The 17,720-nt window shown below is 35.5% G+C and overlaps 1 protein-coding gene across 7 annotated transcripts in view; it reads left to right on the top strand.

Moving 5' to 3' along the window:
* LRMDA (leucine rich melanocyte differentiation associated) overlaps positions 1-17,720 on the top strand; it is a 741,773-nt gene that overhangs the window by 385,746 nt on the left and 338,307 nt on the right. For 4 of the 7 annotated variants that reach the window (XM_072931491.1, XM_072931489.1, XM_030275924.4 and 1 more), the window contains one exon: positions 560-686. The exons of the other annotated variants lie outside the window; for them this stretch is intronic. In XM_072931491.1, the coding sequence (XP_072787592.1) occupies positions 560-686 (127 nt within the window). The remainder of the gene's footprint in view (positions 1-559; positions 687-17,720) is intronic. 7 annotated transcript variants of the gene reach the window in all.

Genomic DNA, 17,720 nt, shown 5'->3' with positions numbered 1-17,720 from the left:
CACTTAATCCTGAGCTGGAATCTGTATTCTGTAAGGTCACCTTGTCTCTCTGGCGGAACCAAATTGGAATTCTCCTTCCAAATGCTGATCATTGTGGTTTTAGGAAAATAAAATAAAAAATCCAAAATCATGTTGGCAAATTGTAAGAATTCTTGAAGAGAAGTTGGCTGGCAATTTCCCGTATCTCAGATTGATTTCCTCCTTCAATGTGGGTTGGAATCTTTGGTATCACTCAAAATTCCTTTTCCCAAACAGGCAATGCAAAACCATTTCCAAGTTACTCTGTTCCTTGGTATGTTTTATACCTCACTAACATAAAGAGAGAACATGCACGTCCATGCTGATTATTGCATTTGATCCACCAGTATTTGGCTTCATTTGAGAGAATAAAGTAAGTATTATAACTTTGTACATAAGCTACATTGCATGAAAAAGACGAATACAGGGAGGAAACAAAGGCTCTTGTTATTTTTTGCTGTCATTTTTTTAGTCATTGAGTCTGTGAGTATGTCTTTGTGCATTACTGGATTTTAACTGTTTGTATTTTGATATCTGTCAGATATTTTGTCCTGCACAAATTGACAAACCTGAAATTTCTTGATACTCGGAAAGTAACCAGGAGAGAGAGAGAGGAAGCCTTGATAAGAGGTGCCTTCATGAAAGTGGTTAAGCCCAAGGATGCAAAGGTAGGAGAAAGTGGGAACAATAATATGATTAATTCACACTATTTTTAAATAACTCCAAGAGCCTGGCTGCATCTTCTGCTACAGTAAAAAAAGAGGTGAAGCCTTTCAAGTAACTGATAAATGTGGTCAGATGGGGGACAAAAGCCTCAGTAATTTTTCTGTGTTTTAATGTAGAAATTTACAGGTAGCTGTCTAATGGGCTGTGGCCACATTACCAAATTTCTGGTTTCAACCTATGTTTCACATAGCAAAGTAACTAATATGTGTCACTGAGCTTAAAAGAATATTTTTACACTGTCCAAGGAAATGTAACAACTGTGTGATATACTTTTGTGAAAGAGTGCAATTTTTTCTGACAAGTTGTCCCCTGCCTTGTATGTTAAACAAATGTCTGTTGCAGAGCTCACACCTATGGTGTTTACTGGCTTTTATGAACCAGTTGATTCTAATTTTGTATGATATTACTTAGTGTGGTGTCCTGCTAATAAACATTGACAGCATCAGTGAGACAGTTTCAGTAATCTGAGCATTTAATACAACTTCCATCAACTCTGGGCATCCTGCTGAAGCAATTGGAATGAGAATGTGAATTCTCCCCTTTGCCTTCTTTTTCCATTGTTGATCAGTACTTGATAACAGCAATCTGTGGTGTGCTCAGAGTGCTTTAGTACTGCAGATCTTTCTTGAAACTCTGCTCAAGTTTTCAGTCTACTTGCTTTCTGTGTGCTGCTTTTTCTCTGAAGTATTCCATCAATAATTTATTGCAGATTTCCAATAATGCTGAATAATAATGCAGTGGTTATGGAAATGCACTGTTTGGTACCATAACAGTGTTGCTGGATAAATGCATTATCATGAGTACAATTCCAGTGCATTGCAAATTAGTTCAGACTGATTAATTTATAAATACTAAAATGTTAACAGTTCTGATACAAACATTGCTTTGATATATTGTTTACCACTGCCTTTAGTTATTTCAGCTTCATATATGTAATGAATGGAGTAAGTTATTTTTAAGCTGTGGTAGATTTCCTATTCACAGCAAACCATCTTTGAGTCTGGCCAAATGCAACAGCTGAATTGTGTTAGGTATAGCATATGTATGTCATCTTTTATAATTCTTTTTATCTAATCAGATTTTGGATCTGGTGAAGTTTTTAAAATTTTTTTCTAACAGTTAGATCTTTCATTTAAGAGTCTACTCCGTGAATTGCATCCAACTTAATAGTATAAGAGGAAAAAAGTGTCTCTCAAATTTGAAGTTACTTTTCTGGATTAAACCTCTTTTTAAGTCAATAGCTAAGGGTAAATTACTTAACAAATTTAGGGATAACATCTTTAACTTTTGTATCTACAATTTAACCTTTTGTATAGTTCTGAATTATTTACCCACTAACTCTTATGATAAACCACACATTTATTTTAGAAAATTTGCAGAAGGCTCCAATTTACTGTTGTTATTGTCATACTAAAGAGTATTTTTTTCTTCTTTATAAATGGTTCAGTACAAATTACTGATGGTAAAATCATTGTAAATTATTTTTATGGCATGAATTAATGCTTCTTAAGGTGCTAAGAAATTACCCTCATCATACAGTATTATATACATAGCACAGAAGTGGCTAATTTAAAATAAATATTAAATTTGATGCAGGTATTGTAAAGCGCTTCAAATTGTTTAGAATTTGTGCTTATTTCTTAGGATATTCATGCTTATAGTACACATGCATGCAAACTCTTTCTATGTCTGAGAAGACTCATAGAATTTTCTCTGTGTATATGCTTTGAAATGCAGCTAAGTATGTGTACAGCTATTGACAGCTCTGCTTGAAGACCACAGCAAGCATCATTCCTCCCTAAATCACAAAGATGATGTGCACAATAACTCTACTTTTGAGTTCTGTCATGTGTTATACATTGCATACATAATGGGTTTTTATTCTCTAGCCTTCACATTTCCTGGATCTTGTGTTCTCTGTTCATCAGTTCCACTCCCACATAGCTGTCAATATTTTTGACCATTTTCAGCCAGATTTAACAGGCAGGTACTGGTAATATATTTTAAGCTTTCTGAAACTACTTAGAGATTACACCTTGATCCAAACTCAGAATAAGATTGCAGCATATCCAGTATTGCTCATCAGAAAAACTCCTCAATAAGTTGACATAGTGATATATAAGACCTTGATGATAATGAACTTCCCAATATTGTGGGGTTCTTTTTCCTTTCACCTAAGGTAGCAGGCACGGTGTCAGCCTATGCTTACCAGGAATGGAGATTCAGTGATTAGTATTTATGTTGGTGGATGCCGCATGAAAGTATTCTGCCAGATTCAGTTACAACAGTCGGCCTTTCAGACCTGCTTTTTCAGGAAAAAACCCCTAAAAATAACAAACCAACAAAAAATTATAAGTTATGTGGTGGCTTTCCCCCCTCCTCCCCCCCCCCCCCATTATAATAAGCAGGAGATGGTGTGGCTTATTCAGCATAAAAGGCAGACTGATGATCTAAAGAGGCTGTGATGTGGGGAGTTGTTTTCATTTTAGTCTTGACATGAAATGCTTGGGAGAGCAAAATACCCCACCAAGAAAAAAATACACAAAATGAGAATAAAAGCAAGAAATTTCCATCTGACTAGCTTGTGTTTACTCAAATGCGAAAGTATCTAGCAATCACCAGTCATCACTAAGTCATAAATATTTTATTTTGTATAAATTTTTTTTTACTTTCATTATTCCCTATTTTATTTAACAGAACACTACACTTTCTTGTGCTTTGCTTCATTTCACCCTTTGTTGGAAATGCATCTGTTTGTGATATGACTGTCTTATGGAAAGATACAATCATTTATTAAAAAACAGTTTAATGTTACAATGCAGTATTCCTTCTTACTGTGTAGGTGAGCTAAACTTCATTATTCTGTTATGTTTATGTTGTCTTTTGTCAAAATATTGAACATTGTACCATGCCTGCTTTTAATGAAGACTGGGGAAGTCTGTCTGGATAAGAGGCATTGAGCCAGATGAGGAAGCCTTGTTTAATGACCAGACCATGACCTCATTTCACTGGCATAAGTGTAGCTCAAAGTGGAAGATGCCTGTCCAGTGTGAAGTGTGTTTCTGGGCATGACAGCATTTCACATCAGAAAGACAGCTCAAGAATACGACAGTCAAAATTGCTTAATTGTGTCCCAGCTTTGTAATTATTCATCTGTGCTTCTACAAAGAGTAGAGTTGTCATTTCTTGACATAATTATTTAAAACTGTACCCCTCTTTGGTTTATAGATATATGAATTGTGCTTCCAACTGTTTCATGTTTCAAACTTGGGGATGCAAAGCAAATGTGATTTGAGAAAATATGTTAAGACTATACGTTTTTACATTGCATATTATATAAATAAAATGAAATTATTGTGTATCAAAGTACATAATTTCATATTTTAAAGGTCTGGATTCATGATCATTTAATCTAGATGATAAAATGTGCATATATCCATTTAAGTGTGTTGCTATGAATAGATACACACTGTCATAAGTCTCTTTAAATATGACTGGGTCAGTCTGCTTTTAGAAAATACATTTATTTCCCAATATTTCTCAACCCCTCCTCTCCACAAATATTTTTTTGACTTTATGCATTTTTAAGGTTAACATTTTCATCTGTTTTAGTTTTGGTGGTGAAAGAAAGCAGATGGCATTCGGTCACCAGTAACAGTTTTGTAGTTTATAGGGCCAAATCACTGGCAGATATCCTTAATTATACTTCCAAGTAACAAACTTAATATTAAATGGAGTTATTCTGCTTCCTTCCAGCTTTACCAAAAGCATCTTCTCTACTCACTGTAAGGGTGTTCTGTACAGCAAAAAAAGGCATGGCATGGGTGTTTTGAATTTCTCAATATCTTTTCACTCTCAGATGCATTGTTTTCATCACAAGTTATAATTATGAAACCTGACATAGCATTTGTTCTCTAAGGAACTAAGATGGAGACACTGCAGCAGAAAGGCAAGTCAAATATCTGCATTCCATGTAATAAATGTCTGTGATTCATGTCCACAGTGTTACTTGAAGGGTAGAAGGAGATTATTTTATTATGATAGGAAGAGTAAATATTTAGGCAGTACCATTAAAGAAATAAGGTGAGATAAAATCTACAGTGTTCCTTTCAGATCATTGGCAATATTCTTGTGTTTAAGCTCATAGGAAAAGCTCTTTATCAAAGTGAGTGGTGCTGATATATGCTTCTATTAAAGTCAGATGAGGCATAAGGAATGATTTTAATAATTTTGGTCCCAAACTCTTTAACAAGAATCATACTATCTTGAATAGATATGTTCTACCTGCTTCCATTAATATAGGCAAAACATTTTTGCCAATGTATCTCATGGAACTTCCCCCATATCCCCCAAAATAGGAAAATAAGGCTGGTTTTAAATAAAAGGAGACAGATAAAACTTTGGAGAACAGCTGCATTGCTCACAATCTTTTTGGTTTTACTATTGCTATTGTCTAGAGATCTTGGTGTATGTATTTAAAGCATTTGAAGAACTTGCAGAGTAAAGGGCTTCTAAAGTGTAAAGAATCATTGTGCCAGTGAACTGCTAGCTCATAAGATATCTTTTTGAGAGAGCTTCCATAGAACAGGGTTCCTTATTGTCAGATGTCAAAATGTCACATACCAAACCAAGGGCACGAACTTAAGACTCCAATCTGGACTGTGATGCAGTAAATAATATTTACTTCAAGGACATTGTAGCAGTCATACATTCATCCATTTTGGTCTTTGGAAAGTTTAGGTATTTTAAGCAGAAGTCTATAACATATTTGTTCATAACCTGCTGTAATTCCAGCTGTCAAGAGGGAGGAATAGACATATGTGGGTCATATGTGTATTAGGGTAGGGAGAAAGACTCTTCTTCATTCTTGGTTCTTACATTGATATTTCTTATAAAACATCCTCATATGTTCTTTGGGCAGGTATTATGTGGACTACATTTCACTATCTTAATTGCTATTAAAAATACAGAAGGAAAAAGGTGATGTCTCTAAAATTTTTCCCTTAAAAAAAGTATATGATTGTCATTAAGCCTATGTCATTTTAGCCATTAATGCTCCCAATACATTTTTCAGATAGGAAGGGGTGTAATTGCTGGAGCTCTGGCCTGAATCCAGTTCAGGTGATTACATTCTGCCTCTATGGATTTCTCTACAGCCTCCATATACTAAGGCATTCTTCTCCACCTTCTGCCCTAACCTTTTCTATAATGTTGCAGTGTGCTAGTTAACCAGCTGCTACTTTGCACCTGAAAAATGTATATCTTTCAGTAGTAGTGAGCAAATGATCCCTTTGTAAGACTTAATACTTGTAAAGCACTTTAAAATTCTCTGATGAATGGCAATAGGTACTGTCTATAATTGATGTCTCCACTTAATTGAAGAAATTATTGTGAAAACCTGTTTATTACCCCTGGGTTGTTATCTTGTTGGTTTTCTTTTGTTGTTGTTTGTTTGGTGTTTTTAAAAAATTTCATTTGTGGGTTCAGATATATGGAAGCTTCAATAATTAGATGCTGGCTTTTGTATTGTCTACTCATTTTATTCAACAAAATGCCATTCAGCAGAATGTAACACCATGATATCCAAAAATAGGACCACAATTGTCTTAGATTCTTAGTGGATCAATATGGCTAAAGTTTTATTTTATAAGGATTTTTTCTGTTTTTCTTTTGAAAATAGAAACATTACTGGAGCAGAGTTTCTTGTAATTTCTCTTTTCTAATGCAATGGATCTCATTATCAGATGACACCACTGTTAAGAAAAGGCGTTCATATGTTGAATTTTGTTAAAAAAGAAAAATGGATTTAATATGGCATTAGCAAAACTCTTGTTCAGCTTTTGTCTATTCTTTTATTCCTAAAGGTGATTCTTTTTTTTTTCCCTGGACCTTAAGACACAGTATGCCACATGTACTCAGTCATTTTGGTGAGTTATTCTCATTGAAATAGTAGTAGTCTTAAGTATCGTGCTTAGAATTTGTGTCAATTTTTAGCCATGAAACAAAGGTCCGACTATTTCTTTCTGGAAACAGTTTGTCACAGCAATATTTCTGGAAGAAAAAATCAGTGGCAAGCTATCACTACCATAGGATCTACCTGGGATTTTGTACATGTTTACAAGTTGGAAAGAGCTGTCATGGCTGATTTTATATTTATTGCTTGTTTTGGCTGTGGTTGGGTGTCCCACAGTTTTCACAGCAGGCTTGGCAGTGTATTTGTGTGCTGGGTTAAGATAAGGCCTGGCTTTGCAGATTCACTGACCCATGAAAAGTTCCCCAGCTGTTAGAGATAAATGTGGTCACAAGGGCCACTGCCAGTGAAGACAAAGATGATTTGTTGTTGTGATCTTCTCAGGAGCGTATCTTGCAACAAGGAGCAACTAAAGAATCATGACTTCATCACATAAAATGTGATGCAAATACAGCACACAGCAGCTTATCATGAAGTGAATGCTAGGTTTTGGTTTTTTTAGTGTTGCTCTAGTCAGATGGAGTCAGAGAGTACAGGAACTAATGGAAAGGCAAAATGAATGCACCAATATTTCTAATCCCTTTGGAAACAGTGAAAATGCCCAAAAATAGTAGTCTAGTGCAATTTTAGATGCTCTAAAGTGTACAGCAGACTCCTGTAGGGATGACAGATAAGTATCTTATACAGGAGATGGAAGTTTTTTTGAAGCCACCATGGGAGACTAGGCACGGAAACTAGAGTGGCTAAAACAGCAGTGTTTAAGCAGCTGAATCCTGCCTTTCCTGTTGTGCTAAAAGAGAGATTGTGTGCTTGAAATATTGGCAGGTCAAGAACACCAGAGTATTACAAAAAATAATCCTTCCCTTCACTAACATCAGCCAGATTGTGGTCCAAGAGTCAGACAGGGCTATGATGAGGTCATCTCCTAAAAGCTCAAGCATATCAATCATTCTCTCTTCATTAATGACTAAGAACATGACAAATTTAAAGCTGGTTTATGAATTATTTCAGGAAAAAATATTAATAATTTGTTTTCAGAGAAGGGCTAATATTTCTTCCCTTGTCTCCACCCTTACCAGAAATGTATAGGCCAAAGGGCTATTTTGTAAGAAATCCTGAACATTTTTGCTTCTGAGTTTCTAAAACTGCTCCCTTTGTCAAAGAAAAAGGATACAGCACAGTTTCATCTGCTCCCTTAAAATCATATTGAAGTTAAAGATTCTGGTTCCAGTTCCTGAAGTTTAACTGAAGCTGATGCTAACATTTTTTAATTTTGTCCATCTTGCAGACAATGGACATGGCATAAAATCTTTAAGATTTGGTGATTTAGCTCGTGGATCTGTGTTTCAGGGGAAAATCAGGGGTTCATTTTGTGGATAAAAAACTAAAAAAATATTTGTGACTGAGGACTGGTGTTCTCTTTGAAGGAATTAGTGAGATTACAAAACTTTTGCAGTAAACTGTTGCCCTAATTTATTTTATTAATTCTAGAAAAATGTTCATAGGAAAACATAAAAATAGTAATCAACAATTAGAAACGTGTCTAAAAATAAATAAGGAAAATGTCAATCACACTTCAAAAATGACATCCCTTTGAATCCTGTTCTGTGAATTATCTGTTTTAGAGGTGGGTTTTCTTGAGACTTTAGCAGACAGGGAATCTGTCCTTAAGTGATATGCATTTAATTTTCAAATATATATAAGGTATGCTTCAGTTCAAATGCATTAAATGTCTTTACATCAAGGAACCTAGTAAAGGCATATGCATTGTCCCAAAGATGATTTCATTTCTCTTTCAGCCTTGGTCGGATTTGAAAACCTTAGGCATTCTTTCTTGTAAAAGAACCTGTGGGATATTTGCTTAATGATTCAATTACTGTTGCCTTTGTGATGCTAACTTAGGAGCTTGAAGCAGGAGATTAAATTTTTCCTTATGTCAGTACAGGAAACTATGCTATGTATCTTACTCTAGTAAATTTCATTAGAAAATATATCATTTAGGTTAAAATAAGGGGTAAATTCAGGACTGAGAAATTAAGACTTTTTTTTCTTCACACATTATAAGACTAAACATTCAACTTTGCTCATGTAACAGTTACAAACAGTTCACTGTGTAGGCCAAATGCTCTCTAATGCAGTAAAATTAAGAAATAATATGCTTTGAAAGTGATTTATGAGTGTGGTTAAACTGCCAGATTTACAAAGAAATAGTTCAGATCTTGGGAAGCCTCAGGAGTCACGTCAAAAATGAATTTGACCGTGATTTAAACTGCTACTTTTCTTACATGACATTTAATATGTGTACTTTGGAGGCCCATATGTCTTTAATAAAATAGCATTAAGTTTTAAATATGATATGAATGCAGTTAGTTTCTAAATTCATAACCTTTTCTACAACTCCAAAATGCTAACCAATAAGGGAGTCACACATGCAATAAAACATAAACCTTAGAAAATAGTTTTTTATTAGAATGGTTAGACGTTTGGCAGCTGAATTGTAATGTAATAAATATGTGCAGCCAATGTGGGCTTATCAGTCTTTGTTTACACTGTAAGGAACTGGGACCAGACAACTAATTATAGCTGAGGAGCAAAGGTCATGAAAAGAATATTCTGTCCAGTGAATCTGTGCTTGCTGGGCAAGCCATATATTGCTAAGAAAAGGAATTTATTAAAAAAAAGCACCACAGCATGCTTCCCAGTTGTGCTTGTCAGAGAATATAATGTTTATTAGAGAGTCATATACTTTAAGACTGTTCTGAAGTACTAAGTGCTTCAAAAATCATGAAAATACAGACATGAAAGAAACATACACAATTTACAAAGGATTTCAATGTTCAGCAAATGGTGGCCAAAAGAGTTCTGTGTTTCACGAAAACAGCAAAATGGGAGTCCTGTCTATGCTGAAGTTAATAATAAAAAAATAATGCTATAATATTTTAAGGGGTATTTTTGTGCAATTTGAGGTATTCTACTATTATCATTAAAATGTATTTTGACATTACTTTCTGAAACAGAAGCTAGCCCACAGCAAAATCAGCTTTTGAGGTACCTTGAGCTTTTACTCAGAACAGCAAATTCAGGTTTGCTTGTTGAGTTCCTCTATTTATTCAACATGCATAGAACAATACTCAAACAACAAACTACTTTCTAGGTAGTCTGACTTTCTAAAGAAGGCTATTTAAATGGTATGGGAGTTGTAAAAAGACATTTTCTATGTACTCTGAAGTGTGTGGGGAGGTTGGGCATAAAATCTTGATTGTGGTATACTTTTTCCTTCAAACTGTTTTCAGTGATTTGATTTCTGGTTAGTGTGGCACTAGAAAATTGACAAAAACTAAATTTAAAAAGTCTGCTTTGAGATGTATTGCAAAGTATATATTCAAATGCTAATCTCTATTCCTCCAGAATTATGGGTCCCCTAGAGCATCCAGAAAATTATTAACAGCATGTAATCCAGTTTGAATGCATCTTTACTCTGTTAGCCAAATCTTTACATAATACAAATCATTCTACCTATAAAAGCACAAATATGTTATTGTTCTCAACAGGCAATTTAATGCAGCTATAGGGAGGAGAATAAGAGAAAAGACGATTACAAGCTAGCTGATCATGCTTTTATTTCTCTTAAATCTCTCAGCATTTCTCTGTGGCTGTACTTGTTTAAAGATTGTATACAACTGTGCTGTCTATATGATTTGGAAAGCAAATCAGCCTAAATATGAAGTTTCAATGGGTGTAGTTTTTAGGGGATTTGATATATTTATCACAAATATACATTTTACGCCAGAAGCAGTCTTGAACCTGTAATCTTTTTTCTTATAATTCTTTTGAAGACTCCAGTTTTGCTGTAGAGACTCAGTTATTTTTGCCACCCAGTTGTGCAGCTTTAGCTGTAGAATAGTTATTAAAGTTAATTATTTTCTGGAGGGTTTTCTCAAAAGGATTATTTGTGTGAATACATACAGAAAGCATATGAACAAGGAAGAAACCCATTTTATTGATATAATACACAACTATCTCCAGTCATGCTGTGGAGGTAGGATCCTGCTCCAGTGGAATTATGCAAATGTGACAAAGTTTAACTCACAATTCTTGTAAGCAGGAACTCTGGCATATGTTGCAAATTGTAGTTCTTTATTGTTGTGTTCTGCTGTATTACTCCTTGCATTATTTTGCCACCTGACTCTCACTGTAAAGTTTTGCATCTATATGATAATAATTCTTCTTTACTCCGTGTTGCTTTATTTTCCACTAGGCACGTGCCATTATGTTATACATCTACTACCTAATCACCAATGATTGGAAATTTACATAAAATGCTTAGATATGAGTAAGCAGTCAGCCCATTATTATTATTATTATTAATTGCATACAGATAATAAATGACATAAATGTTGGCTTTGAACTGAAAGGTGAAGGCACTAAAACAAGATATATCTGTCTAGGAAGAAGAGTGGAGTAGGAGAGGCAGTGAATGTTCCTATTCTACCTGTTTTCATCCAGCCCATTAAGCTTGAACTGGAAAAAACTGTACATAATTCAGTAGAAAAAAAATATAATTTCTGAGTTTGAAATAGGGTGTCACCTGCATGTTTTAGTCCAGTCCTACAACCAGTCCTTTGGATTGTATTTGCTGCCAAGTCTTAGAGCTGTTCTTGGAGAACTTCCTCATTTTGCATGCATTTTTGGCAGGAGTTTTGTGCTTTCTTTCATATTGCATATTGTTTAACAGGTCACAATAGTAATCCAATGCCCTAAGAATGTTCAATTTTTTAAATATCTTGCTTTTGTATAATAGCTCCCAGCTTTTCCCCTTCCTCTTATGTGATAATTTTTCATATCTTTATGGTCTGAGTAAGACTCTACTGGGCTATTACTTCTAAAAAATAAGTCTAAGATGTTATATGCAATTTTGAAAGATGGAATGCTCTAATAGGGTAGGCAAAAATACTGTATGTGTGACACCAAATTTTTCTTTCACATGGAGAAAACCTTTGAATCCACTTTTATGTCTGTTGAGGAGGCTCTGAAGGAGTAGTCTGCTGTGTGAGTAGTAGAAACAAATGTAGATCTGTGCCATTTCAAATGGTCATTCCAAAGCAGAACACATTGAAATGTCTGCATGTGTTGTTCTAGTTTCAAACAATCATTCTCTAAATATAAACAAGTTCTGCATTGGCAAGATTTTCAGCAGCACCTATACAGGTAATAACCTGAGAGGAATACTTTGGGTTTTATTGTTTCTCTCTGAGGGTAGAGATCTTGTACAGGGTGAGAAAATAATTCAGATTTTTAGTAGAAAAATGTCTTTAAATTGAGCTCATGTGCAAGGCCAGTATGGTGCATGGTTTCTCAGAAAAGAACACACCTAACTTTCTGGGAAGCATTGCTGCAAGGCCATTGGCAGTTGCAAAGTAAGGAAAAAAAAATAGAATGATTTTTATTTTCCTGATTTATTTTTGAACATGAAACTAGGTATGTTATGTTTCATAACAACTTTTTTGATTTAAAGGCAACAGCAACATAGCTTTTTGGGTCTTTTTCTGCCCCATATGTTTACCAGTCTCTCTGGAGAGAACCTCTGAAGACTTGTTGTTTATGTGAAGTGCTCTTTTTCTGTGCTCTTTCCTCCACCTCCCTGCAAGTAGAAATGAATAGATATGTTGTTGGTAGAGAACTTACTTGCTTTGTCCTCTTGAGGTCATATTTTGGCAAGTGGGAAGTCTATTTTTTGATTTGATAAACCCCTAGTGGAATATGGTTTGGCTTGTAAAACTGCTGTACACAGAGCCAATGGTTGTCTTGTCCTTTATAGCCTGCTCTTCCACCTTCTGCCCAGAATTCAGGGGAAAGCAACGATCACTGGCTGAGGCAGTGTCATATGAGAACTGCTGAAAATTTATGGAGCTCTAATTAAACCTCAAATGCACTAATTCAAGCCCTATAAATCTTGTGTAATACTGGTATAGTTAAGTTAACATGAGGGCTGATGTGGTCTGGGAGAACAAGGCAGATGCCTGATGTTCTCTGCAGTTTTACAGCTGGGAAGCAGTTATGTTGCAATCTAGGCTGTCCTGTGGTTCCAAAGATAGTTCATAGATGTTCATTTAAAGTTTACTTTCAGTCAGGGAATGTTGAAATGTTGTGTGCAGATAGAGCAGCTATTAGAAATTTGAGAAGTCAGATTTCTTTTTTTGGCTTCCCTTGTTGGGGAAAAGGTTTGGCTGATGATTTTGCCTATACTACAGTTATCTGAAAGTGAGTAGTTTCTTCCAACCTGTGCATCAATAACAACAATGAAAACACTGCATTATCAGGGCTACTGTTTAGATGGATGCATGAGATATCTGTTCGGCGTGGCAGAAAATATTATACTTCCATATGCTTTCCTAAAGAAATAGATTAATCAAATATTAATATGTCATATAAATTGAAAATTATAGCTACCTAATCTGAAGATGTATAAGAGTTTAAATTGATGGTGTATCATTTTTTAATCTGTAATATTATCATGGTGGAGTACTTTTAGTTGGTAGAAACCTGTTGTAATGAGAATAAAATAAATAATTTACTTATCCCTATGTCTGCACTTCTTGGCCTAGGCTGAAGGGCCACCCCTTTGTATCTGTAGTAAAATCCTGCCTGTGATGCAGTGGCTAGAAACAATTTACATTATCAGTAGAGCCAAGATTTCATGCTTTCTCTTCTACACTACTCAAAGAAATACTTATTTTTCTGATGTAATTTGTATTGGAGAGGGAATTTTTTAAAAGGGATTATGGACTGTGTGTTTGGCTTACATGTAGGCTTTCAGTGCTGGTTCTTCTCCATCCAGAAACAAGTTAGAAAAATAGCATAATCACTTTTTGCTGTGTTGCTGCCACAGTAAAGCCTGTCTATCAACAAAAGCAGATGGGCCAGGTAAAAAGAAAATCTTGTACTCATAAGGCAGCCTGTGAGCATAAGATACCACTGTTGGAGGATTGGTAGTGTGGCCCTGATGTGACTCTTGTGTGCAGATTCAGACATATGTTTGTGTGCTATTTCCAGCGCTCCAGGATTTGAGAAGGTTTTCTGAAGGCTAAGAGCTCCATTGTCTTTACAAAATCTTCTCCTTCTCTGGGTTCTGTATATGTTGAGAAGTCTTTTAAAGCCCTATGTCAGAGCTGCTCTTCGTGTGAAGTCTTTATAAATATTTATATAGCCCTACTGAGGAAGAGTCAATCCATTAGACTGCTTTAGGCTAAGATTAGCACTTCTGAAGCCTATTTAACCAGATATGAGTTTACTTTATTTAATAACATTAAAGAGATAGTAAAAGAAAGCTTCTTTATCAGATAATAGTAAGATCCACGAAACAGGTTTATTAATGTCTAACTATCAAATTATACTTTCCTCAAAATTCATGGAAGTAGCATAGTAATTGCCTATTTGATTTCAGGCAGATTAACATGCTTGCTAATGGTGAAGCTGTTTCCAGTGTGTGCAAGGCCCTTGATGAGGTCAGCAGCCAGCCCTGCTTTCTTAATTCACACCCAATGGAGCAGTGCTGGTCTGAGATTGTATGGCAGCTGATGCCGACTTCTTTTTCTTTTTCTTTTTCTTTTTCTTTTTCTTTTTCTTTTTCTTTTTCTTTTTCTTTTTCTTTTTCTTTTTCTTTTTCTTTTTCTTTTTCTTTTTCTTTTTCTTTTTCTTTTTCTTTTTCTTTTTCTTTTTCTTTCTTTCTCTTTCTTTTTCTTTCTTCTTTTTGTTTTTCTCTTTTTCTTTTTTTTTTTTCTTTCTCCTTCTCAAATATTTTATGGTGTTCATGCAGAAGCATCTTGTGATTCATACTTGACTCATACAGATAAACGTAGTACCAACACTTCCAACAGGAAACTTGCACATGTAGAAGTGAAGCGAAACAGCATCAAGGTAAATGTGGGGCTGCTAATGGTCCAACACAGGCTGAAGATTTCCTGTCTTACTGTTAATTTCTAGGGGAAAAAAAGATATTTTTGGAAATTTTTGGTAACACTGGAAACAAATCTCCCAGGCAGAATCATAAATTTATGGTTATTTTTGCAGATCTATATAAAGAGTAAGTATATTTTGAGTTTATTCAATGTGCCGCATCAGTCATTGCATGTATGGATGTCTATGTATAGTAACCATCCAACCACATACCTCTGAAACAACCATTTCCTTTAATTTATATATATTTATTATCCCTGACTCTCTGGTTTGTTTTCAGAATTCTCTTGGCAGTAATATGAGAGTTCAGTAGATCCTGAAACCATCATATTGTCATATTTTATATGTACCCATGAACTGAGGACTATACAATCAAGAAAACTTGTTTTCTTTGTTTGTTCTCTTTCCACCCTCCCCCCCTGCTCTAGACTAACATCTAGAACATCTAGAACATCTAAACTAACATCTATGACTAATATCTATGCCACTCAGAGAAAGAGACTTTGAGAGACAATTGCATCAAGGAGAATCTTCATTCCTTCTAATTACTGCTTCTGAAGTAAGAAGTGATGAATGCAGTTTCTCAGTTCACAGCCCAGCCACTCCCACCACACAAATTGGGGTGTTTTGTTTCTTTTGAACAAAGGCATTCAAATCTCCCCTTCTATCTCTATTTCTCTACCCATCCCTTCTTCCAAAGTAGGGCGGATTGACTGCCATAAATGGATTTGGAGTAATCTTCAAGATGATGTCAGAACAACATGATGAAAATACTTTTATGGTGCAAGAAAATGCAGTAATACTGAAACATTTTCTTTGCAGTCTGCCTTGGTTTGGAAAGAGAGGTGTCTGCTAAGGAAGGCAGAAGCCTCCCCTGAAATGGAAAGAATGCAGACCCCCTCCCTCCAAATGACTAATATTGACAAAATTTGAAATTAAGGGGGGCTCTCAGGCAAAAATATGGGAGTAGTTATTTATTAGGGAAGAAAATAAAAAGATAAAATAAACAATGCAGTGAACCAAAACAGCACTGACAGAATCAGAATACAGCCTGACACCTTGTTGCTCAGGGTGTTGGTAGCAGTTCAGTTGGGAATTGTGGCTGCAGTACTCCTGGAGTGGCAGGTGTGGTTCTGTTGGAGCAGTGATCCTGTAGAAAAGGGGTGTAGTCTTCCTGCAGTGGAAGAGGCAGCTGTTCCTCTGGGAAATCCAGTACAGGAAAAGCCGTGCTGGTGTTCCAGAAACTCCAGATTATACCCAGGTAGAAATGCTTGGCTCCTCCCTCTGGGCGGAGCATCTCACAATGGGATGTTCTAGTTCTTATCAGTCATGCAGTGCATTCAATGGCCCATTATCAGCAGATGTCTCCCCTGAGAGAGGATTGGTTGTGGATTGGTTGTGGAAGAGATAAGGAAAAACTGCTCATGTAGCAGAAGACAACTGCCACACAGATGGCAAACTGAATAGCTCTTGCCTTTTAATCTGGGACACAGTCACAACAGTTTAGGTTAGTTTGCCTTCAGCTGTGTCTTTCCCTGTGCCACACTCTCTAGACAAAATGTAGGCTGTATTAAAAGGGCTTGTATTTTCAGGAATAACTTCTCTGCTTATTGTGCTTGTTGTAGCCCTAAAAATATAAATGCTGTACACTCTTTCAATGACATACATTTGACTTTTGTTTTACATGAACTTTCTGCAGAAAGCTCTGGAGCCACTATCTACAAGTTCTATAATTGAATCCTCTTAATTCCCTTTGAGTTGTCTTCTGTAACTGTGCTTTTTCCCCTTCTTTTTCATTATACTTGTTCCTCTTATTAAGGTCATAACAGGAAGTAAGACTCAAAGTAGCAAGTGTAGGATTTTAACTTTAAATTTATTTTGCTTAATTTTATTTTTCTGAACACCTTTAAAGTTGGTTCAGTACTGTCATAACTTCAAATTCTTCCAAATAAAAAAAGAAAAGTAATTCTTATTTCTCCAATTCTCTCTCTTTTTGAGTGACTAAAAGATGGTAATTTGGTTTGTAAAGAGGACATCTGCTGGGTTTTTGTCACCTTAGATCTGCACTTTGGTTGCTAATGAGTAGAGCTGCAGCACTTGCCCTTGAGAAGTGAAAACAGACTGTAAGTGTGGAGAGAAGGTGACTGGGAAAATCTGAATAGAAAGCTCACTATCCTGCTTTCTTTAAAACAGCATGACTATAAGTTGCTTTGAGCAGCAATAATTGAGAAAAAGTTGCAAAAAACCAAGAAAAACAGAAAATAAGTGGATGAGTGTTAACTGAATTTGAGGAACCTAGAAGTGTAAACAAGTTTGGATTTATTTCTCTTATGGCATCAGAAAAGTTGCAAAAATTTAAGATAAGATCAATGTTTCCATTACTGAGCAGCTGTACAGTAGGAAAGTCCTCACTAGATCTTCTGAACACGATCCAGTTAAAGCAGCCTCATGCTTCCTGAACACTTTAACAATTAAAACACACCTATTAACACACATTTATGAAAGTCAGGGACTTTTGTTTGCTGTAAATCAATAAATACCACTTTAGTTAACGAATTCTGTCTCTTGAAGAACTATGTCCCCAGGTGATTATAACTGCTTGTGACTATTTTAAAGTACTTTTGGGTGAATTTAATCCTATCTAGTAGTTCCACTTAAATATAGCATTTCTGTGTAAGTCTTATCACAAGCGAACACATTTTTAATAGAAACTCTGTGAGTGTTGTGTTTTATCATTGTATTTGTCTAACTAATGTTAAGAAAGATGAAAGTTTTACATACCATCCCAAAGATAACAAGAGGTCACACGGCAAGCCCCACATCTACAGATTAGTTGCCGCTGAAGATCTGAGTCATGTTTTTCATATAAATCATGTGGAATGGCCCATTATGAACACCTTGTAAAACTCAAAAGGCTTTATGATTGTTAATAGCTTCTGTGGTAGTGATTTACGGGCTAATTTGAGACAAAATATGTTGCAATGTGGGCTAAGAGAATGTGTTATCCTATCTGCATAAATAATAGTATGTTATTGGTTGTGCACTTCAG

This window comes from Taeniopygia guttata, chromosome 6, assembly GCF_048771995.1.
Source record: "Taeniopygia guttata chromosome 6, bTaeGut7.mat, whole genome shotgun sequence".
In the NCBI taxonomy this organism is placed as follows: domain Eukaryota; kingdom Metazoa; phylum Chordata; class Aves; order Passeriformes; family Estrildidae; genus Taeniopygia; species Taeniopygia guttata.
This window is presented reverse-complemented; position numbering and strand designations above follow the sequence as displayed.